Source organism: Nycticebus coucang, chromosome 17 (assembly GCF_027406575.1).
Source record: "Nycticebus coucang isolate mNycCou1 chromosome 17, mNycCou1.pri, whole genome shotgun sequence".
Classification (NCBI taxonomy): domain Eukaryota; kingdom Metazoa; phylum Chordata; class Mammalia; order Primates; family Lorisidae; genus Nycticebus; species Nycticebus coucang.
This window is the reverse complement of record NC_069796.1, coordinates 35,448,301-35,471,768: the sequence shown is the minus strand read 5'-3', so window position 1 is coordinate 35,471,768 and position 23,468 is coordinate 35,448,301. Positions and strand designations below refer to the sequence as shown.

At 44.1% G+C, this 23,468-nt stretch overlaps 1 protein-coding gene across 1 annotated transcript in view; it reads left to right on the top strand.

The window, feature by feature from the left end:
• Positions 1–23,468, top strand: part of SPOCK1 (SPARC (osteonectin), cwcv and kazal like domains proteoglycan 1) — a 573,572-nt gene that overhangs the window by 396,593 nt on the left and 153,511 nt on the right. Inside the window, exon 5 of the mRNA XM_053567058.1 lies at positions 2,339–2,465. Within this exon, the coding sequence (XP_053423033.1) occupies positions 2,339–2,465 (127 nt within the window). The remainder of the gene's footprint in view (positions 1–2,338; positions 2,466–23,468) is intronic.

The window sequence follows — 23,468 nt, the reverse complement described above, 5'->3', positions numbered from 1 at the left end:
CCTGTGGCTCAGTGTTTATTTCTCACTCGCCTGCCTTTGGCTAAGGTCTGTTAGGCCTTTTTCCTCTGGGACATCCTTGTGCATGGTTATGCCTGCTCCAGTGGAGCTGCCTGCTCTTTGGACTTTATAGCCCCTTTCTGGGAAATCATAACAAGAATTACTATAGCCATGGGCACACACACTGGGGACTGACCCAGGAGAGGGACTAACAAATACATTTGCAGATTCATTATCAGTTTCAGACAATCTGCTGTATGAATTATGATGAACATGTGGTGTCCTGCTGAAGGAGTCATGTACTCTGCCATTAGCCCCGTGCTGGCAGCCTGTTCATCCCCTGCATGCATTCCCACCCACCAGCCCATTGCCAGCAGTTCAGACAAAAGCCCTGGAAGAATAAAGTGTGTTTGGAGAAGGATAACAGGAGGACTGCCCATTTTATTTAGAAATGCAAATAATAGTTTTGTTTTTTTTTTAATTCCAGGCATAGGGGAAGGACAGGGTGAGTCACTGCTATAGAAGCAGCAAAGGGTCAGGGAAAAGGCCCCCAGTAACACACATGGGGGTGCCCTCAAGGGGTTTCCAGGCTAGTAATCTAGGTTGGACTGAGACTGAAAAGAGAGATATAGCCTGACACTCTGCAGCTGTGTGAATACATGCACTGCCCCAGGTCTAGCTACCAATCCTCTCCTCGACCTTAGGCAACACTTGTGCCCTCTTTGAGCTTCAGTTTCCTCCATTAGTAAAGTTGAACTCAAAGGTGATCTCAAAGGGCCCTCGTAGGACTGTTGTCCTCTCTGGGTTCTTGGTCAGGCTCAGCCCTATGGCCTGTCCACTCCAGCATCCCGAGAGCCCCAAGCTCTGTGCTGTGGGTAGGCACTGGTCCTCCTTGATGTCACCCTCGGAGGGAGTTCTCCAAACAGACCATCTTCCTCTTACTGCCTCCCATAAATTGCTAGAGGAGGTTTGAGGTAGAATAAGATCTCAATTGGTGGTGCTTTTTGCTTTAGTTATCTTTCCTTTTTGCTCATTTTTCTTCATTCGCAAGAGGGTAGGTTACCCCAGATATTAAATCTGAGTTCCTGGGGAACTGGAGATGCATTCCTTTTTCTGGCTCCATGAGTTCTTTGGAGGAATTAAATGCTGTTCAAAACCAAGGGGTTGAGGATAAAGTCACATTTCTACGCAGAGGTAATTTCATTCTCTCTTCCCCCATCTATTGGGCAAATAATAGTTGTAATAATAATGGATACCATTTTTATTATTTCCTATTTGCAGGCACTCTGCTGAGTACTTTAGATATAGCGGCACATTCAATCTCCATAATATCCACTTGAAGTAGATTCTATTTGCTCCCATTTTGCATATAAGGAAACTGATATTTATAGGCTTACAGATCTTATCAAGGTTATACCGTGTGTAACTGGCAGAACTGGAATTTGAACATGTGTTTTCTGACTCCAGAGCCCAAATGGTAACCATCATGCAGGACTGCCAGTGCCAGACATTTCAAGGGCGCAATAATTGCGTGATTGATGGGCAGTCCAGAGACACTCCCAGGGCCAGGGCTGTGGGAGTCACTGAAAGTGGGTTTGCTGGGAGAGCAGCTTCGGCTAAGAGAGAAAGGGTGGCAGTAACAGCAGGCCTTTATTTTCGCGGTTTATGATACAGTGATGGGGTTCCTTTCATGGACATAAGCCATCCTAATAGTGCCATTTATCATTATGACAAAGGTTAGAATGAGGGGAAACTCAAGCTGGAATGAAAGAGTAGAATTCTGATTATTTTAACAGTTGAAAGTGACATCACCCCAGAGCCTCTATCAAATGGTGAATTGAAACTGGACTGAAATTGCTTTAGAATTTATCCAGAGGTAGTTTTCTACAGCTGTGATAAAGTCTTTCAGCTGTGTATGGAGATGCATTTTTGTGTAAAGTGTTTGCTGAGCTGCCTATGTGTTGTCTATGCAAAAAGTGCCCACGAGCCCCAAAGGCCCGGGGTACTGTGCTGTGATACGCCACACCTGGCCCTGGGGCTGTTTGCACCATACTCCTTCGTTGTTTTTTGTTTTATGTAAATGTATTTCCATGTCAGTAAGTAGTGTTTTTAATGGCCATGTTGTTTCCCTTGGTCAACTGGAGTGCTGAACCTAGGCTGTTAAGATAAATTCTCCTGCCTTCTATCATGAGTTGGAGCACATCTGTGAAAGGCCTTCGGGATCCCCTGCCTGTTTGACTCACCCTTTATTTATTTGGCCTTCTATTCTGGGAACTTAGAGGAAATATCCATAGTGTCCAGAGAGCTTCAATTAACTTATGCTGGTTTTTCTCATCTTCAGGCAAAAGAAAGGGAACGTGGCCCATAAACACTGGGTTGGACCTTCGAACTTAGTCAAGTGCAAGCCCTGTCCTGTGGCACTGTCACCCATGGTCTGCGGCTCTGATGGCCACACATACACATCCAAGGTAAAACTTCTTTGTTGCCTTTTTGGTCATCAAAAACTCTCCGTGTCAGCTTATCCTGATGAGTCTCTGTGCCAAAACCGGGGTTTGTGAGACTTGCTGGGGCCCCAGGCCATACCCTTGAAAAGCCGCTCCATGAACCAATGCAGAGGTGTTCTCTGGCCAAAGACACAAGCTGGATAAGAATGTTTCATTCTGCAGAACTGAGCTGTTTGAGGTGTAGGGAAAAAGGTGGACCTAGAGGGCCCAGGGTCCTGAAATTTCCTGGAGAAAGTGAAGTAGCAAGCTGTTCAGAAGACAGTAGTCATGGCCAGGAATGGTAGCTCACTCCTGGAATCCTAGCATTCTGGGAGACTGAGGTGGGAGGATTATCTGAACTCAGGAGTTGGAGACGAGCCTGAAGAAGAGTAAGACCCTGACTCTACTAAAAATAGAAAAACTAGCTGGATGTGGTGGCTCACACCTGTAGTCTCAGCTACTCAGGGAGGCTTTGGCAAGAGAATTATGTAAGCCTAGGAATTTGAGGTTGCTGTGAGCTAGAATACCACGGCACTCTACCCAGGGTGAGAGAGTGAGACTCTGAAAAAACAAACAGATAAAAAAAACACAAGTCACATAGCTTGGCTGACGGGGAACAAACTAGTGAGGGAGGCTGGTAGGCTGCTTCGTGCTCAGCTCAGTTAAAGGAAGGAGCATGGTATCAGAAGATGTTCAATCTGTGTTTGCTGTCTGGTAGAAATGCATCCAGCCCTGTGTGAGCCTCACATAAGATGCCGTTTCTGGGGGTGGGTTCAGGGGCTCACAATCTAATGGGGCAGGGACAAGAGTGGAGACAGGTCCTTTTAATTCAAACCAATGGAAAGAACACGGTTTGATAAAGGGGCTAGGGTCACGGGGGTCTGTTTATTAGTGCAGGGGATGTGGATGTGTGCCCACATGGGAGGGCAGCTCATCTAATGGTAAGATTTACAGGCAGGGAGGTGGGGATCACAGTGGTGAAGAAAGGAGGTGACAGTCCATTCTTGGGATTTCACTGTCCTTGGGATAAGGTTGTCCATTTGTGTTTGAGAATGGGGAATGGGTACATTTCACCAGAAAAATGAATTGAAGAAAGGGGAAACTACAGAAGCCAATGGAATTTGCTTATTCATTCTTTTATCTAACCGCTAGAAACCAAGCTCCCGCGTAGGGTCCGATGCTGTGCTAGCCATGGAGGAGCTGGAGTGTGGGTATGTGGTTTAGGGGTTTTCTGTAAGCCTCCAGCCAGAGTGGCTCCCCGCTCCTCTGTCGTCCTGTTTCTCCATGTAAGGCTTTACTTGCCGAGTGAGTCTGTGGCTCTGGAGAGCTGCTGGAGAGGATGCCCCGGCACTGCCTGCCACGTGGTCTTCCAGCCTTTCGGCTATGCCCTCTCTTTGTCATTCCCCACTGTATGGACTGCTGGTGGCTTCTGTTGTCTGTCAGAACGTCACCACCCTGATCCTAACACCACAGAGAAGCCACCGGCCCAGGAGCACTCTCAGAGCCTGCTGTCCTCTGAGCCTTATTTGGGTTCCTGTGGCTGTGGCCACTTTTCCCTACTGAGCATGTCATATACTTTTAGTCACTGGAAGAGTTTTAATGTCCTAGTTTTTCTAACAAAGGTGAGTATATCTTACAAAGTAGGAGGCTGGAAGATATGTGTGGCTTGAATCAGACCCATGGAGTCTGCTTTACGAATTCAGTAGCATAGTTATTGCTTGATTGGTTTCTCAACTCATTTATCAAGTACCATTTGAGCCCTTTCTGGGTGCCAGGCATGGTGCTAGGTGCTGAAGAAACTTATAGTGGGAATTTAGAAGCTGGCTCTTCTTCATTGCCAGTCAGTAATCCTTACCTTCCCAGCTCCAGGCCTGCCCTGTGAGTCCCTTGCTTCCGGGCACAGCTGGTCCATCTTGGCTACGTAGCTGCAGCCCTCCTCAGCTCACCTTAACTCAACCACATTCCCCCCTTCTGTTACTCTCCTTGACCCCTGATAGAATCAAAGAGATAGGTTGAGCTAGGTGGTAGTAACAGAGCTCATCTCTGGCCCCCACACATATCTGGAATAGTGGATTAAAGGGGAAACTGAGGAATCATTTTCATCCCTATTCCTGAAGGCAGGTGAGGGCATTGTGTGCTCACTTCTGGCCCAGGTCCTAGGTGTGTAGACAGTCATCTGGGAATCCTTTTAAAATGAAGGTTCTGGGATGGGGCCTGAGATTCTGCATCTCTAAAAGTTGCCAGGGGATGGCCATGCTGTCAGGCCACAGACTCCCGTGAGTAGCGAGGATGTCAGGTTTCATAGGTGCCTCCTGATAGGCACCCCCTGCCTCTGGATGCCCCCTTTTCTACCCCCCACAGTTCATTTCCACAAAAGAGAAGAAGGGGCCGTTCTGTAATAAAGTCTGGTTGTATGTTGGCCAGCTTTCCCTCGCTGCCAGAGCTCCGCTCAGACTCCATCCTTTCTCACAGAGCCCTCTGGGGTCCGTCCCTCCCAACCTCGCAGCCCTTTACTGTGGAAAGGGCCTTCCATTGTTTGTTCTGCAGGTGTCCGTTCCACACTTACAGCTGTTCTAGGCACTGTGCACAACATGGGGGTGGCAGCCACGGTGGGCAAGGCAGCTACTGCTCCTGCTCACTTGGGGATTGCCATCTGGTAGGAGAAACAGAAATATATGTGAAACCAAGCAAATAAATATGTAATTTCAGAGTGTAGTAAGTGCTGTGAAGCATGGTACTGAGAGAGACGGCTGCATGCGGGCGCTGAGGGAAGGGGCCTCTGAGGAGGTGAGGAAGTTGATGGGCAGTGAGGGGCGGGATGTGTTTGTAGAACTCAGAGGAGGCCCCTGTGGCTCCCAGTTTGGGGGGAGAGGCATGTGAGGCAAGAGGGAGCGTGGTTCAGTGTCTGAGGGGACACTCAGCCAATCTGGAAGGTAAGAAGGGGGTTTGGCAGCTTCAGGCTTGTGAGACGCTCGGTGCAGCGACTGCCTCAAGAACATGAGATCCTAGAGCCAGAGCCAGTGCCTTTCCCCACCTTCACCAGGCATGGGGCGCAGTGAGTACTGAGGGCCACCCAGAGATAGGAGCCAACAGGGACGCCCATTTCCAGGAATGGGGAGAGTCCAGTCCTGGATTTGACTGGGGGCAGAGATCGCTTGGTTGAGATAAACAAGTCTTCCCCATCCTGGTCTCCAAGTTGCTCAGCTAAACACCCAGCCTGGGGCTCTGGCAGAGAGTGAGAAGCGCTTCGCAGTGCTTCTCTCTTTGTGAAGATCTTGTTTGTACTGTTCAAAATTATTGCCTCAAGCTCTGGAGTAAACTGTCTCATCCTTGAGCCTGAGATGGAGATGGGCCATGAGACGTCAGTGAGTGATCGGGACTGTTCAGGCGAGTGGCATACTGCACGTCCAGCTCCAGCAAAAACCTGCCCATTCACTTCTGTCAGAATGAGCTTAAATGCTGGCTCTTCCTCACTCCTGAGGGGCAAGGAGCAGTGGGAACCTGTCAGAGACGGCCTGAGATGCTGTCTCTGGTCCAGGGAGTGTCTCTGGAAGTGTTCGTTGGTCAAGGTCTCCTGGCAATCTGGGCAGGAGGGTTTGGGAAGGTTTGCCGCTCACAGGCACTGGCAAAGAGCTGGTGTAAGAGGCTCGATTAGGGTTCAGAAGACCCTGTGCAATGACTCCTGGTTCTTTGCAAAAGGAGCGACCTCTACCTGCTGGATAGAGCCCTCAAAGCCCTCCTCGAAGCTTCCTGCATGTCCGTTAGTGTCTTTGAACTCAAACGACGGAGTCCCTAGTTTCCTAGGCCTACTCAAATCTTTTACTGGAGCAGAAGAAGAAACCTAATGCCATTGTATCAGAAATTGTAGTGTTCTTCTCCTATACCATGTGTGGCGTCCTGAGGCCCAAAGAGAAAAGACCAGTGGCAGTTTGACAGCCATGTTCTCCTGCCTGGGTGTCTGGGATGTGCTCATTGTTGTGTGAAGTTAGGGAGGGGCTGTTGGGAGAAGCAGCATTGCCATGGAAACGGTGTGTGTATTGGTTTTTGCAATTCATGTGCTGGTCTTCTGTCTCATGTGAACTTCTAGAACATTTGTGTTCTTTCCTGATAAAATAGGTTAATTTTGTCTCACAGTCATCAGCTGTATGTTGATTGCTTAAGACTTCTGAAACAGGACAATTCTAAGCCCCTGTGGCATTTGATGAGGCTTCTTTTCAAGGAGGAGATTTCTGCCTGGTTGGATTTACTCCTGGAGTGTTTTAGTCATTGCCCCTAACTACATGGCCACTTGTTTATTGAGGTTCAAAAGCTGTTTTGGTCTTACAAAAAAAGTTGGTGGAGACTACCAGTAGATATCAACTGATAAGAGTAAACGAGTTAACCATGATGGACAAATGACTCCCCATCCTTTGGAGTTGTGGCCTTTTTTTTTTTTTTTTAGGAAATAAAGGACAGGCGAGACCATGATGCATGTGTAATTGGAGGTGACTTGATGTCAATAAGTCAAACTCATAAAAATTAGTTTTGGCAAAAGTATGTTACAGCCCCAGTCCTATCATCCCCACCCTATAATAAATAGTCACAGTTCTCCAAGTGAATTGCTTGACTTTCCAAGAGGGGGTTGAAGGCTGTGAGAGCATCATTGAGGAAGTAGGAGGCGGGAATCTGAGCATCAGCCTTTCCTTGATGGTGAGTGTCTGTTCTGGTGTTGCAGCAGCAAGCTCTCCTATTTCTGGGTCCCCAACAGTCAGAGGCTCCTAGAACTGGGGGATATAGTTAGGAGCCTCTGTCTACAGCAGGATGCTTTCTGACACAAGGGACACCACTTAGAGCTGTGTGACTCCTGGTGGATCAAAGATAAAGCACATAAGTTTTGAGATGAGGGGATGAAAGATTGCACTTGGCAATTGATGTTATTCAAACTCTGTAAAGCATAACTTGTAAAGATAAGGAACAGAAAGGTACTGTAGGGAATTGACAAAGTGAAGGTCAATGCTGCAGCTGGTTTGAGAGTATGCAGAGACCCTGACCCTTGACTTGGCTTCCAGGTGGTAAGCATCACCCTACTCACTTCTTTAATGACCCTTGATATCATATTTTGCTGGCCACAAAAACTGAAGTAGTTCAGAAATTCAGTAAATATATATTGAGTTCTTTCTTACTCTGTGCCATGCATTGTGCTAAATACTAAGGACATTAGCAAAGGACAAAGTAGACAAAGCCCCAGTTTTCAGGAATTTAAAAGCATGGAAGATAATTTAAAAAGCAATCAGCTTTCATTAGAATAGATGTTTATATGAGGGACATTTGGGGTGCTGCAGGAGCACAGAGCAGGGCCACTTCACCCAGCTGGGAGGTGTAAGCAGGCTTCTTAGAGATAGGGATGGTTCAATGAGAGATTTTTTTAGTTTTTTGGGAGACAGGGTGTCATATCGTCACCCAGACTAGAGACCAGTGGTGTCATCATCCTTACTACCACTTCAAACTCCTAAGCTCAAATGATCTTCCTTCCTCAGCCCCCTGGGTAGGTGGGACTACAGGTGCCACCCACCATACCTGGCTAATTTTTCAATTTTTAGTGGAGACAGGGTCTCAGACTTCTCACGTTAAGCAGTCTACCTGCCTCAGCCTCCCAAAGTGCTGGGATTATAGGCATGAGCCAGTACACTTGGAACCTCAGTGGAGACTTAAGGCAGGAAAGAGTCAACCAGAGTAAGAAGTGGAGGGAGCTCATTCAATCAGGGAGAGAAGGGGGTTAAAGAGATGAGAGAAAGCATCTTGAAGGAACTGGTGACAGTGGCTGGGTCACATGTGGGGTGGAGACAGGGTTCACTTGCTATATAAATGAGGCTGGAGAAGTAATCATGGGACACATTATGCAGAGCCCTGAAGAGCCCAAAAAGAGGGGAGGACTTTATCTAAAGAGCATTGAGATATATCAAAACCTTATGATTTTGAGTTTGCTGACACTGACTCCAGGGTGGGAATGTTTAGGGCAGGCCTGGAGACAAGTGACTCTGAGGGCATGGCATGATGAAGGCCTGGATTAGAATAGTGGCCACACAGATGGATAGAAAACAATTATGATTTAATAAATAAAAAAAAAAAAAGAAAGAAAACAACCTGAAGCGGTTTTAGGAACTATAGCAGGTCTTGGTAACTATTTGAATTTCAAATGTACAAAGTCATATCAGCTGTGAGCCCAGCAGAACGACATCTTCAGCATCTTCACCTTGACTGGCCTTGCAAGTGCCTCCTGTCAGCAGCTTTGTGGGTCCACCCTGGACCATCTGGGAACCCACCACCTCTGAAACCCTTTCCTTTCTCTTCTGTTGTCAGTAAAGAAAGAGTAAAGTTCACTGCAGGCCTTCCAGCTTTTAATTCTGTCTATCAGAAGCAAAGCACTGATGCCGCTGACCTGGGCAGCCTCCCGCTGGAGTGTGGAACCGTTTTGGAGAATGGGAGCAGACCTGGGGTGGCACTGAGGTCCTGGAAACTCAGACCTGCTGCTCCAGGTCCTGGCCCTGATGGGGTCTCATTGCCAGGTCCCCTTCCACAGGACTTCATGGACTTCTCTCATCAGGACCCACGGATGTCAGGGCCGTGGCTGCTCATTTCCCAGCTGCCGTCTGGTGCGGGTCTGGCCTGTGAGGGGAGACTCTCCAAGTGCCCCTGGGCATCCTGAGTGCCAGCCCTGCATTCTGGCATCAGCCTGGCTGCTGGTAATTGGCAATCACACAGGAAAACACCCGTCTGCGCTCTCTCCCCTCCTCCCCAACATTTTCTTCCTTAATTGCTGTTAAACAATTAGCAAATGGCTCATTTCTGTCTAGACACAGAAGAGAGATGCAGAGTTAAGAACCGCTGTGGAGGAAAATGTTTCCCCTCTCTTCCGAGTGTATACACGTGAGGGAGGGTGGAGAGAGGGAGTGCTTTACAGGGTTGGCATTTCCCTCAGCATATTGTCACTGCAGATTATAGTATTTTTTCAGAAGCATGTTAATAGTTTCCAACAATCGCTACCAAGTAAAGGTCATGTTTGAAGTTCTTGGCAAGCAGAATGTCTGTTGGTCGACATTTCCCAAGAACAGGCTATTCTGAGGGTGAGAGCAAACCGAAGGCGTGGATTTGTGAGACTTCTCAAGGTAATTTTAAGTTGACTTCTCAATCTCCCACAGACGTTTATGACCCTGTGACCATGCCAGGAATAGGAGTTTTATATGCTTGGCTGCTTTTCTTTGCTTTTAAGCTGAGTTGAAGCTTGTCAGGATTTTCAGGGACATTTTTGGGTCGGCCTGCCCGCACCACACCTGTGGATTGAGGATTGTCTTTGCAAATGGCTCATTGGCGAAGGGCTTGCTTCTTACTAAGCAGAAAACAAACTTTGTGAAAACTGAAGGTGGAGGGTTTGCACCTTGCACTCTTGTGCCTGAGCAGCCGGAGCGCAGTGGCAGTAGCAGTGGCGCTGAGAGTAAGAGCAGCTGCAGTGGAGATTAGACAAGCCCCTGCACGCTTGTCTGTGCAGCACCGAGGGGTAGGAAGCCATGATCTCCAACTGCGTGCACGCGTGCCCTTGAGGGGCAGCAGGAGGGGAGAGTCCTTTGCAGGTGCACTACGTTCACACCAACCATCTGATAAAGATTCAGGCCGTCGATGTCATTATCCTGATTTTCTGTTGCTTAGAAAAAGCCAGCAATAGAGGATTCATGACTTTGGAGAAAAACTCAGTGGCATCTGACCTCCTCTAAGCAATTAGGCTTTAATATATTCAATAGTCTGAGGTTTAGGGACAAATTCTTGATGGCAGATGTCTCAATTTTGCCTTTTATCTTCAGGCCTTGTTCATTTCCAGCCTCCTGTCCTTAATCTGGGGGAATGAGATATTGTTTGATAATAAGAGCTTGTTTACGTAGTATGAAAATCCTCAACTATTAGCTTAATAGAGTTCTTGCTCTCGTTTTGTTATGATCATCCCCTTTTCTCCTTCAATGTGTTTTTAGAAGGAGCAAGCATGAATAATATTTAAAATATTATTATTACTTAGGATATGTTTTGGGTGCTACAACCAAAACCCAAATGAAACAGGCTTCAGTGGGATAAAATCTTAGTTCTCTCCATATAAACATTTACCAAGGTAAGCAGCCTGAGGGCGACATGCTGCCACCAGACTGTCCAGGACCTGTTGTCATTCCCAGGAACTGGAATTGTTGAACTTCTGTCTCTGGGTGCAGACAGCTGCTACACTGAGCTGGAAGGAGAAAAAGAAAGGCACCATCTAGAAGTCAGCAGTGTCACTTCTGCTCACATCCTATTGGCAGAACTTAGTCACAGGGCCACCACTCCATGCTGCAAGGGAGGGCGAGGAATACATTAACAAATTTCATTCTAGGCAGCTATATATCCAGTCAAAATGTAAAAGGTGTATTATTTAAGGAAGGACATACTGGATATTGAGGTAATCTAGTAGTAGCTATCACAGTATTTAAAGAATAATAATAATAATAACAATAGCAGCAACAACAGTACTTAATTATGGAGCATATCAGTACTATGACATTGTGCTAAATGCTATAGTCTTACTTCTTTTCCTATATTATGTCATCTAATTCTCACAGCAAACCTATTAGGCAGGTGCTGTTACTAGTCTTAAAGGTGAGAAAATTGAAGCAATAAAACTTTTTCAGAGTTAATGCGGCTACTAAGCAGCAGGCTAGATATTTGAATCCTGGTTTGTCTGATTCTAGAGTTATGGTTTTTACTTCTGCAAGTAAAAAGTCTGAAAAGTAATGTAAAATGCCATGTGTATCATCAGGATGCTTTTGGTTTAATAACAGAAACATAACTCAAGCCAATAAAGATTTACTGGCATACTAGGCTAGAAAGTATACTGGGGTAGCCAGGCCTTAGAGAAAGAAGGGAGAATTCAGTGTTGCCAACGCTCCATTTCTTCCTATTTTTAATTTTTGTCTGTCAAGCTTGGCATCATTCTGCAAAAAGGCTTTCTCCTGTCGGCAGAGAATATGGAATTCAATAGCCTCAGATTCACTTGTGTCCAGCCTAGAAACTCCAAAGAAATTCACCAGTATTTCAGTTATAACAGTGTTTTTCAACCTTTTTAAAACTCACAACGTGCTTGAACCTATATTAAACTTTTGCAGCACACTTGAATCGTGTTGATCAAAAAATAAATACATAAATAAATAAAAAAGAGTATACTTACTATGCTTTGAAATTCTTTCAAAAATTAATTAGTGATTTCTAAAACTTCACAGCACACCTAAGATCTTCTCATGGCACAACAGTGGTTGAAAGCGCAGTGGTTGAAAATCACTGAATTATAGAGAAGACTTTTGATTGTCTCTATTTGAAGAATGTCCGGGTTGGTGAGGTTCTATGATTGGCCTCCTCTGGTCTTGTGAACCTCTTCATCCCACCTTTCACGATGAACAAGAGTAAGATTTTATTTTATTTTATTTTTATTTTTTAGCAGAAGAGAAAGGAGGGAAGTAAAATTTAAAAAGTAGTGTACCACTCAGACACCTGAAATATCTAGTAGCCTCATTAAATGCGGCAGCTAAATGACACTAGTTTGAGCTGATAGGAATACACTGGGCGCACTGTTATTTCCAGGAATGACAGGCAAAGAGGGGCGTGTAAGACAAGTTTTCATACCAGCCATGTTGTCTGTTAAAAAGAAAGTTCATCTAAAATAAAGTGGATCCATGTCATTTTAATTCATAATTCTTTTAAACCATTTGGCTTACTGCTTTAATACTTTCTCCTGATGATGGGGCACATCTGTCCTCAGTTCTCTTCAGCATTTAGTTCTTCTTAGAACATGCCAAGATAACACTGTCTTTTTGGCTCCGGAGGATAAACTTTCAGGCAAAATGGTTATTGTGACGTTTTCAGAAAGCGCAGATGTTCAAACACCATCTATGGTGTAAATGCAGCCCCAGAATTTACACCGACTACTTCAGCATGCAGATTAGTCATGAGGTTAGAGCAGAAGGAAGCAATTCAACTAATTATTTTGCCACTTATTTCTATGTTCTATATGCAAACATGCATTTAACCGAGATTTGAAGAATAGGTTTTCATTTCTTCTTCTTAAATACGCTGACTGGAATGCCATGTAATTAGTGCTTTTGTTAAAAACGCATCAGGAAGAATAACCTTCTTGTCATCAGTTCTATTGAATGTGCAATTAAGTCATTTGATAAAGCAATTACCTGAACATGATGATGCTTGGCCTTCGTTCTTCAGGAGATGAAATTAAGGATTAGGTGAAATTGCAAAGCACAGGAGATCTTGCCTACCAATCCTTTAGAAGACAGAAAGGTCCCTGGCCAGGATAAATTCATACCGTGCTGTATATCTAATTAAATCACTACAAGCAGCTTTAATTATGTTCATGATCATGTTACTTTTGTTTCTTTTTAAAAGAAACAAGCAAAATATTCCCCTTTGACATTCTGCTCAAATGAGTATGGTTAGATTTCTTTACAACATTTTCTAAGAGTATTTCGGCACCAGGATGTGGGTAGTGCTCAGAGAAGTTGATCTCATTTTCTAAGCCTTGGGCTAGGACCTGTGCGTTATGAGAAGGAATTAAGGAACATCAGCTGGGTTAGAACTTACCATAAACTGTTGCCAAAATCACATTTTGAAGCGAATGGCTTTAATGATACCCTCATTTTTGACCAAATCAAGTTTTTTTTTTTTTTCCTTTCCTGAAACAAATTAAACATTTGGGAGTCTTTATATACCATGTACAGTATGGCCTTTTCCTCCAGATAAGGGTGGCCTTCTTCAGCTGCTAGGTTCTGTCCAGTAAGGCTCTCAGACCAGTACACCTATAGCAGCAGGAGATACCTTGCATCCAAAAGAGCAATTTTTCCAAGTTCTCATCCAAAGGCACTGAGGACTACTTTGAAATCCAGACTCCTAAACGCAGGCTGTACCGTGGCAGAGAAATGAGGAACTGGGGTGTTCCCTGGGATGCCAGGATGGATAGATTGCCTGAGCTTAGGAGTTTAAGACCAGCCTGAGCAAGAGCGAGACCCTGTGTCTAAAAATAGCCAGACATTGTGACAGGTAACTGTAGTCCCAGCTACTTGGGAGGCTGAGGCAAGAGAATCATCTGAGCCCAAGAGTTTGAGGTTGCTGTGAGCTGTGATGCTACGGCACTCTATTGAGGACAGCAAAGTGAGACTCTGCTTCTGAAAAAAAAAAAAGGAAAAAAAAGAAACCAGGGAGGTGCCTGTGGCTCAAAGGAGTAGGGCACCGACCCCATATACTGGAGGTTGTGGGTTCACCCAGCCCCAGCCGAAAAAAAGAAAAAAAAAAAAAAACATAGGAACCTGGGGGCCCTGACCAGCTTGGTTAGGTGGACCTCATTAGAAGGATTTCTTTGCTCTATCTTCTCTTTCTTTGCTTTATCTTCTCCAGTAGAGAGACCTTCAGTGAAGGGAGATTTCCTAAAGGTGGCTCTGAGCAAGATCTACTCCATCTTTTATGTTTTACTGTTTCCTGCCATAAGCTGTCTAGACCAACCACCTGGCCCCTCTTTGTAGCAAACCAATATACGTGAGTGCAGCCCAGTTCACTGACACCTCACCTCAGATAGAGGCAGAGTGGAGAGGAAGCATCACTTTTTTGGGGGGGGAGGGGCACTTTAATGCACTGTGATGGGATGGAATGGATTGAGCCTCCCTCACTCACATTTACTCCCACCATAAAAAGAGTAATTATGTTCCTGAGATTTCATTCATCAGTACCATCTCCTCATTGAAGCTTTTTGAGCCCTTTGGGATAAGTTAGACCATTTCTTTCCTCTGCAGTCTGACAGCACCAGGTATGTACTTCTGCTAGAGCACTGTGTCCATCCCATTGGAAATATCTGTGTGTACATGTGTATATCCAGCGTATATGATAGATGACAGTACTGAAAACTCTGGTACTCAACTTCTAGATATAATGCATACATCCTTTTAGTAGCTGAACTTGCAAGATGTAAGGGAAATCTCTGGTTGGAGCACTAAAAACCAGATAGTATACTGACCCACTGCCCTGGGGTGGGGGAAAGATAAAGGACCTAATCTAACTAAGAGTGTTTGGGATAATAGCTACATGCAGTTGGAGAAAGTGCCCTCATTTCCAACGAGGGAAGTTGGAGCTGAAAACCCAGTCTTAAGTCCAAGACCATTAGCATGTTCACCCTATGTTAAAGGATGGGATATATATATATATATATATATCTTATATACGCATGCATGCATGTGTGTACACACACACACACACACACACACACACGGGGCCAAAAATTGTAATACTCAAGTTCGACTTCTGAAATTATAAGAGATACAAGATACAGTATACAAGGTAACTAATGTTACCAGTATATATTGGGTATTACAATTTTAATACAGCTTTTTCCTTTCTTAATTAAATGTATACATTTTTTGGCACTCTCTGTGTTTTAAATCTGCCTCTTGGTAAAGCTGGGCAAGAAAAACACTTGTCAGCCTCAGCTTGGATACAATCTGTTAGAGAGGGAAAAGGTCACCTGTGAAACTTACGACAAAGAACCTCCATTCAGTCAGGTAGGGCAAGGTTTCACAAGACATTTAAAGACATTTGTAGGAGATAGACGTAAGCCACTCAGAACAATTAGTGGCTGTTAAGCTGTCCGTGGCATGCTATGTGAATTTTTGTCTGCACATGTGGCTCAAATGCACATTCTTGGTATAGTGCAGGGAACCTGAGGCTGATAAATTGACTCGAAGACATCCTAGGTGGGAAATGCGCTGTAGGAAGCAAATACAGCTCCTCTGTGGAGGGTTGACTCTTCAGCTTAAGCTTCACAAGATTCCCACAAAAATCCATCAGTCATGAGACATAATTCTTTTAAGCACAGAAGGAAATAAGCCACCATAAGCAAGAGGCAGCATGAAACTGCTTCACCATGAGAACGAAACTGGGGCTCCAAATCCCTATTCTAAATTTGGCCACTAAACAAAGGTAATTAAACATGTAGCCATTCTTTCTGTCTCAATTATATTTCAAGGGAAAACTAAAGCCCTATTCAATATGAGAAATTCTTTGTAAGAAAAGAATGGTTAATAATATATATGGAAGTAATCATAGAATTAGAACGCTACCATTTTTCAGCCCCTAGTTATCTGAGTGGAGAGTACTCCAACATTGATGGAACATTAGACAGAAGTTGATGATTAACTTTAGGCCTTTGCCATCCAGGCCCACTACGATCTTAGAATCTCTGTTCAGTGGACACTGGCATTACTTGTCCTCTGATGTCATGCAGCAGGAAGCACACGGCAGTATGTGTGCCTCACAGGTCATACGTGATCCAGTCAAGCCTAACCCCCATTGCAGGGTGTGCAGGGCAGAGGGAGAGAAAAAGAAGCCACACAGAGTCTAGCAGGCAAAATGAGAATGTGAGATATTTGGGGGCAGGAAACAGATTCGGTTTCTACATGAGAAAAAGTGGAATGGGAGACACAGCTCCCAAATGCTGTGTGAAACCTGGATGAACCCCAATGGAAACAAACCAAAATTTAAAAAGAAATACAGACTTTGGGGACATTAAGGACAAAAGAATTAGACATGAAGATAGCATTGTAGTTAAGCAAGAACACACATTTTTAAGGAGATATTGTAAAGAACATAGGTTTGCTTTAAAATAATTTAGCAAAGAAAAAAGGGTAATTTGAAACAAATATAGAAGAATCTTAGAAATTATTTTTTATTTAAGAGTCACAAAAAACTTTATCTTTATTATTAAATCGTAGCTGTGTACATTAATGCGATCACGGGGCACCATACAGTGGTTTTATAGACCGTTTGACACATTTTCATCACACTGGTTAACATAGCCTTCCTGGCATTTTCTTAGTTATTGTGTTAAGACATTTATATTCTACATTTACTAAGTTTCACATGTACCCTTGTAAGATGCTCCGCAAGTGTAATCCCACCAATCATCCTCCCTCCACCCATCCTCTCTCTCCCTTCCCTCCCTCTCCCCCTTCCCCCTATTCTTAGGTTATAACTGGGTTATAGCTTTCATGTGAAAGCCATAAATTAGTTTCATAGTAGGGCTGAGTACATTGGATACCTTTTCTTCCATTCTTGAGATACTTTACTAAGAAGAATATGTTCCAGCTCCATCCATGTAAACATGAAAGAGGTAAAGTCTCCATCTTTCTTTAAGGCTGCATAATATTCCATGGTGTACATATACCACAATTTATTAATCCGTTCATGGATCGATGGGCACTTGGGCTTTTTCCATGACTTAGCAATTGTGAATTGGGCTGCAATAAACATTCTGGTGCAAATATCTTTGTTGTAATGTGATTTTTCGTCTTCTGGATATATACCTAGTAGAGGAATTATAGGATTGAATGGCAGGTCTGTTTTTAGATCTCTAAGTGTTCTCCAAACATCTTTCCAAAAGGAATGTACTAATTTGCATTCCCACCAGCAGTGTAGAGAAGTGTTCCCTTTTCTCCACATCCACGCCAACATCTCTGGTCTTGGGATTTTGTGATATGGGCTAATCTTACTGGAGTTAGATTGTATCTCAAGGTAGTTTTGATTTGCATTACTCTGATGATTAAAGATGATAAGCATTTTTTCATATGTCTGTAGGCTGTGCGCCTGTCTTCTTCAGAGAAGTTTCTTTTCAAGTTCCTTGCCCAGCTTGCGATGGGATCACTTGTTCTTTTCTTGCTTATACATTTGAGTTCTCTGTGGATTCTGGTTATTAAACCTTTGTTGGAGACATAACCTGCAAATATCTTCTCCTATTCTGAGGGCTGTTTGCTTGGCTTTACTTACTGTATTCTTGGCTGTGCAGAAGCTTTTTAGTTTGATCAGGTCCTAGTAGTGTATTTTTGAAGTTGCTTCAATTGCCCGGGGGTCCTCCTCATAAAATACTCGCCCAGACAAATTTCTTCAAGAGTTTTCCCTGCACTCTCTTCTAGTATTTTTATCATTTCGTGTCTTAAGTTTAAATCTTTAATCCAGTGAGAGTCTATCTTAGTTAATGGTGAAAGGTGTGGGTCCAGTTTCAGTCTTCTTTGACAAGCCAATTAAAAATATTCAGTGGGGAAAAGATTCCCTATTTAACAAATGGTGCTGGGTGAACTTGCTGGCAACCTGTAGAATCTTGGAAATTGTTGAACTAAAGTTAAGGAGAGATATATTGTACTAATTTCCATTCTTTGGCACTGGCACATCTCCAAAATTTTTCTAGATTTTTAAGAAAGATATACTCGTTGAAGGATGAAACTATGCCTTATTTACCTTATTTCCAATGCTGAATACATAAAGTTGAGTATTACTGTAAGGAAGGAGGTTATATTTGCAGGACTTTTTTTTTTTTTTGGAGACAGAGCCTTAAGCTGTTGCCCTGAGTAGAGTGCTGTGACATCCTAGCTCACAGCAACCTCAAACTCATGGGCCTAAGAGATTCTCTTGCCTCAGCCTCCCAAGTAGCTGGGACTACAGGTGCCCACCACAATTCCTGGCTATTTTTTGGTTGTAGTTGTCATTGTTGTTTGGCAGGCCTGGGCTGGATTTGAACCCTCCAGCTCTGGTGTATGTGACTGGTGCCTTACGCCTTAGCCGCTTGAGCTACAGGCACCAAGCCTGTAGGACATTTTAAGGAAAAATAAAAAAGATAAATATGTGAAACTATCAAAATATATACCTTTACATCTATAATGCAAAACTTAGGAAAAAAGAGAAAATCTTTGTGATTTTGGGGTAGGCAAATATTTCTTAGATACAACACTAAAAGCATGATTCATAAAATTAAAAACAGATAACTTTTTTCAATTAGTCTCTTTGAAAGACACTGTTAAAAGAATTAAATTTTGTATATCATATATCTGATATAGGACTTGCATCCAGAATATTTTAAAATGTCTTTAAATTTAATAAGTAAGCAAATCAATTAAAAATGGGCAAAAGAATTGAACAGACATTTCACTAAAGAAGATATGTGGGTGGTAAACACAATAAAAATACTCAACGTTATTTATCATTGAGGAAATGCAAATTACAACCTCAATGAGACACCACTATAAGAAAATGAATAAAGTTAAAAAGACCGATAACATCAAATGTTAGAAAAGATGTAGAGGAACTGGAATGCACTGATGGTGGGAATATAAAAGGGCATATAACCATTTTAGGAAAAAATATTGGAATTTTCTTTAAAAGCTATCATATGATCTAGTTATTCCAATTCTAGGTATTTACCCAAAAGAAATAGAAGTACATGTCCAAAGAAATACTTGTATACATCTCCATAGCAACTATATTTGTAATAGACAAAAACTACAAACAACTCAAATGCCCATCAAGTGAATGAGCAAACAAATATGATTTATCTGTCAATTAAACACTACTCAGAAATTAAAAGGAATAAACTATTGATACATACAACATGCATGAATACTAAAATAGTTATGCTGAAGTAAATCCAGATTTTATTAATGTAAAACTTCAGAAAATGTAAGCTAATCTGTAATTGTATAAAACAGGTCAGAGGTTTCCTGTAGTGGGGGGAGAGGTAGACAGGGTAGGAGGAAGGGATGAGAAAGGGCTGTGAAGAAACTTTAGAGGGCAATGGACCCATTGATTATCTTGATTATGGTGACAGTTTTGTGCATGTATTTATGTTTACCAAATCATAAGCTGTAAATATGTATAGTTCATTGTATATCAATTGTACATCAGTGAATCTTTTTGAAAAGTTTAGAAAAGATCAGACCCATAGAGTGTGTCCAGAGATTAGCACATTCTTGCCATTTTTCACGTTTGTTCTCATGTTTTTCATTTTTGATGCTGGCATCCTCCATCATTTAGAAAGATCCTACTGTGTTCTCTCATCTAGGCCAAGTAATGTCAGAAAATGGAGCTAATGCTTGTCAGATGTTTTCCCAGTGAAAACTTGAGATAGTGAAGATGTGGCCACCCTGAATGCTCTCTGTCACTCTGGATTCTGCTTTCCTATGGACTCTGTGTACTTGAAATATGCCTGGTTTTAAACACTGCATTGGGTGTTTAAACAAAACTTTCATTTGTTGGTGTTGACCTTCCACCCCCACTTTGACAGGAGGCGTTTGGGGACTGCGCAGCAGCTGAAGAAGTGACCAGGGGGTGGCTAGGGTTTCACAGCAGGTCTGTGGGGCAGCCCATTGAGCCCCCAGAAGCACTGGGCTCTCAGAGACGGTCTGCTCAAATGTGAGGGACAGGGCTCATTGTGTGGCGAGAAGAAACTACACAAAGTATCTGAATATCTGGAGACAAGAATCAGTGGTTGGTGCAGGTGAGGGAAGAACGAAATGTTTGAGATGTCCCCTGGGAGCATTGTGACAAAGCCATTGACCTGGTAGGTGTTGGGAAAGCAAGGGAGAAGTGCTACCTCTGAAGGTGACATGGTTGGGACAGGCTGCTTTGCCTTTTGACTTCTGTGGGTGTTCATGCTCCATATTATGATTCCTTACTCAGACTTCCAAGTCTACAGAGTTAGAAGAATCCACAAACTTTTCTGGTACCTGCTTTGGGACTCTATTCCAGGGTAGTCATCTAGCACACCTGCCCTGTGCCGGGTCCCTGCTGGGCGCTGATACCATCCCCAGGTTGCTGCCTTGTTTTGGGAAGATGGCTATGTAAACATAGTTTCATAGGTCAGCCAGGTGAAGGGTGTGGTGGGGTGTGGGCAGGATGAGGTACCATGTGGGAGGACAGAACAGAGCTTGACACTGCCTTGTCAGTGGTAGGTAAGAGCTTGCCCAGTGGAATTGGACAGTATAGACTCGAGTTTCAGCTCCACTTGTTAGATATGTGACCCTGAGCAACTTATATAACCTTTCTGTACTCCCTTTTCCTTGTCCACAAAACGGGGATACTAATACTTGCATTGAAGGGTTTTTGTGAGAATTGAATTAGTTGTTACATATTAAATTCTTAGAACAGCATCTGTCACATTGATAAGCCATCTGAAAATATTAATTGCTCTCTCTCTAAGAAAGTCTGAGGAGCCTTCTCTGGAAAACCAGTCCTCCTTTTGCCCCCAGTGGCCCAGCTTTTATATCCCACCTTTCAGTTTCTTCATAAAGTCCCACATGCTCCTAAGTAGGTGGGATTGCAGCAAGTTACGGACAGTGGAGGTGGTGGTGGTGGTGACAGAGCTCCATCTTGTTGAGGGCTCGCTTTCATTCCCGCCTCTTTCCTGCCTCTTTCTTCATCCTGTGGCAGTGCCCACTGTGGCAGCTGCTCACGCTGCTGGAGTGTGGCGGTGCTAACATCCATTTTCATTCATTCAGCCAGTGTGTGGCGAGAATCAGGCCACAGCAGGTTCAGATGTGCCTGAGTTCCTTTTAGTGAAATCAACGTGGACCTGAGTTCAGAGCAATCTTACATAGGCTGTGAGGCAGTAACAGGATGTGCGTAAAGCCTGCCCAGCCCTGTGTGCGGGGAGGTTTTTTGCACATTCACTCGCCTGCCTGGCTCTGATGGCCCTTATCCCCATCCACTGTGCCTTCTTTTGTCAGCTGTTTGCTGCACACCTGATATACTCATTTTACCAGATACCGAGGCAGGCAGATTGAGCCAGCTGCACTTACTGGAGCTTGGGAGTAGCTATTTGGGTTTGTGAGCCAAGGATCACATATCTCTGAGACAGCAGCCTGTTGAAAGACTAAGTGACCAGCAGCTTTGATTGCTGGCATGACCTTTCCTGTGCTGGAATTCACCCAAGTCTGCCAGATGTGCAAGGGTGGCAGAAAACTGGACTTAGGCCTTCTCCTGCCTGGAAAGGCCCCTCCCTTATAAATTAAGTAAAGCCAGAACCCCTCTCCAGGGCCAAATTCCCCCCCTTGATCCAGGCATCATGCCCCAGCTCCTCCATGTTTGCCCTATTGACCAAACAGGTGTGATTTACATGAACACCAGTCCCCACATGACACCGTCTCCTGTGCACCACCTGTCATGCCAAGCACATTGTGGCCTTACATAATTCTCACACCTGTCCCATAAGATGGGTGCTAGTACATAGTATAAAACCCCTCTTCAGATAATGCAGAGAGAGAGAGAGGCTCTGTTGTTGACACCCGTGTGCTCCCTTAGTCCCTGGGTCAAGGAGCCAGCTTCATCTTAACATCACCCTCACTCCCAAAGTCCAGGCAGCCAGGTATTCCCCATGCTACACAAGTCACAACAGCAAAGCCACACCAATTCACACGAATCGGGGAGGGTTTGGATTCAGTTAGAAAAGGGAAGAAAATTGGGTTTTAAATATTTTTAAGGATTCCCTTTCTAAAAGGGAATATGACTGCAGACTGAGGATTCTATTAATCCTGTCTTGGCAAATGAGTGCCAATAACAGCTTGGGCGGCTCATCGATTGGGTGGATACCACCGTGCTGCTATGGTTATTTGTTTTCAAGTATCACAAACAGCCTCTTTCCCTGAGTAGCTGAGATGTTCCTGTTGCACTTGTGTCTACGTTAATTCCTCTCCTTGAGTTGATCCTTAGTTTTGCAGACTTGTGATTGTATGTCCGCAAGCCCGGACCAGGATGGCTTTGGCATTCAATGTAGGAGTCCTGAGCAGGGTGTCTGAGTGTTGGAGGATGAGGCAGTGTCTTCATGCATCATGACACTTGACCCCAGTGGAGCTGCTTCTGTGCCGTGCCATCTCCCATGGACACCACAGAGAAGTAGTTGTCGTAGAAGCCTGTTTTGTTTTGTGTGCAGTCTTGGGGAGGGGCACTGTTGATTACAGCTACCTGGGAAGACCAGAGTGCCCAGCCATGGAAAATGAGTGTAGCGTACTACTGAGCAATTTCAGAGGCCACTGCAGACAGATGGAGGCTGAGGATGGGTGGATCCTGTGACATCCCTTAGAGAGTCCCTGTGCACACCACCCCATTATCATATCCTATGAATAAAGTGCTTCTGTCACACGCCCTCCATGCTGTCAGTCTCTCGAGTCTAGTCCCTTTCAGTTGCCTAACCCCATCAAGCAGGGAGGCTGCCCCCTTCCTGCCCGCCCGCCTACTCACCCAGCTTCTTCCCTGCTGTTGGAAACAGGTGTTGGGGGAGGAATAAGGGTTCCTGAGGTTACTTGGTTTTCACAGCTCACAGGTTTTCTTGATTGCATGTTTTGTAGATCCACATTTTTATCCCTGTAGCTGTCATTTTTCTTTTGACCTGCTATTTCAGTCACTCAAAACAGTATTACTATATTGCTTTGGAATTTCTAGGGCTTTTCTCTCATGAGATTTCCATCAGCCTAAGGATAAGGATGGAGAAGCACAGCCAACTTTGCTGAGCTCCCTGCCAGCCCAGCTGTTACAGGAATGGCTCTGGGTAGCCCACATGTGGCGTCTCCCCTGTGCCCGGGGCCAGCTGGGGTTCTGCTGTTCAGTCTCAGATCTGGTCCTCATAGCAACCCTGGGATGCACAACTTCATCTTCATTATTACAGGCAAAGTAATCAACACTCACATAAAGTTTGTTCCTTGCCTGCTTAAGATCTTACAGCCGTAAGTGACAGAAGCAGCATCTGAGCCCAGACTTATCAGAACCCAAATAGTTTGGTCTTTTGTCAGTACCCACGTACCTCATCGTATTGTGCTTTGCTTTATTGAAGTTTGCAAATTTGTGAGTCTTACAAATTGAAGGTTGGCAACCCTGTGTCCAGCAAGTCTGTCAGGGCCACTTCTCCAACAGCACATGCTCACTTCACATGTCTCTGTTCGCACTTTGGTAATTCTCATAATATTTCAAATCTTTTTATTATTATATCTGTTACAATATTACTATTTTAATTGTTTGGGGGTTCCAGGGACTGTTCCTGTATAAGACTGTGAATTTAATGAACGTGTGTTCTGACTGTTCCACTCTCTGTCCATCCTCACATCTCTCTCCCTATCCTCAGACCTGCCT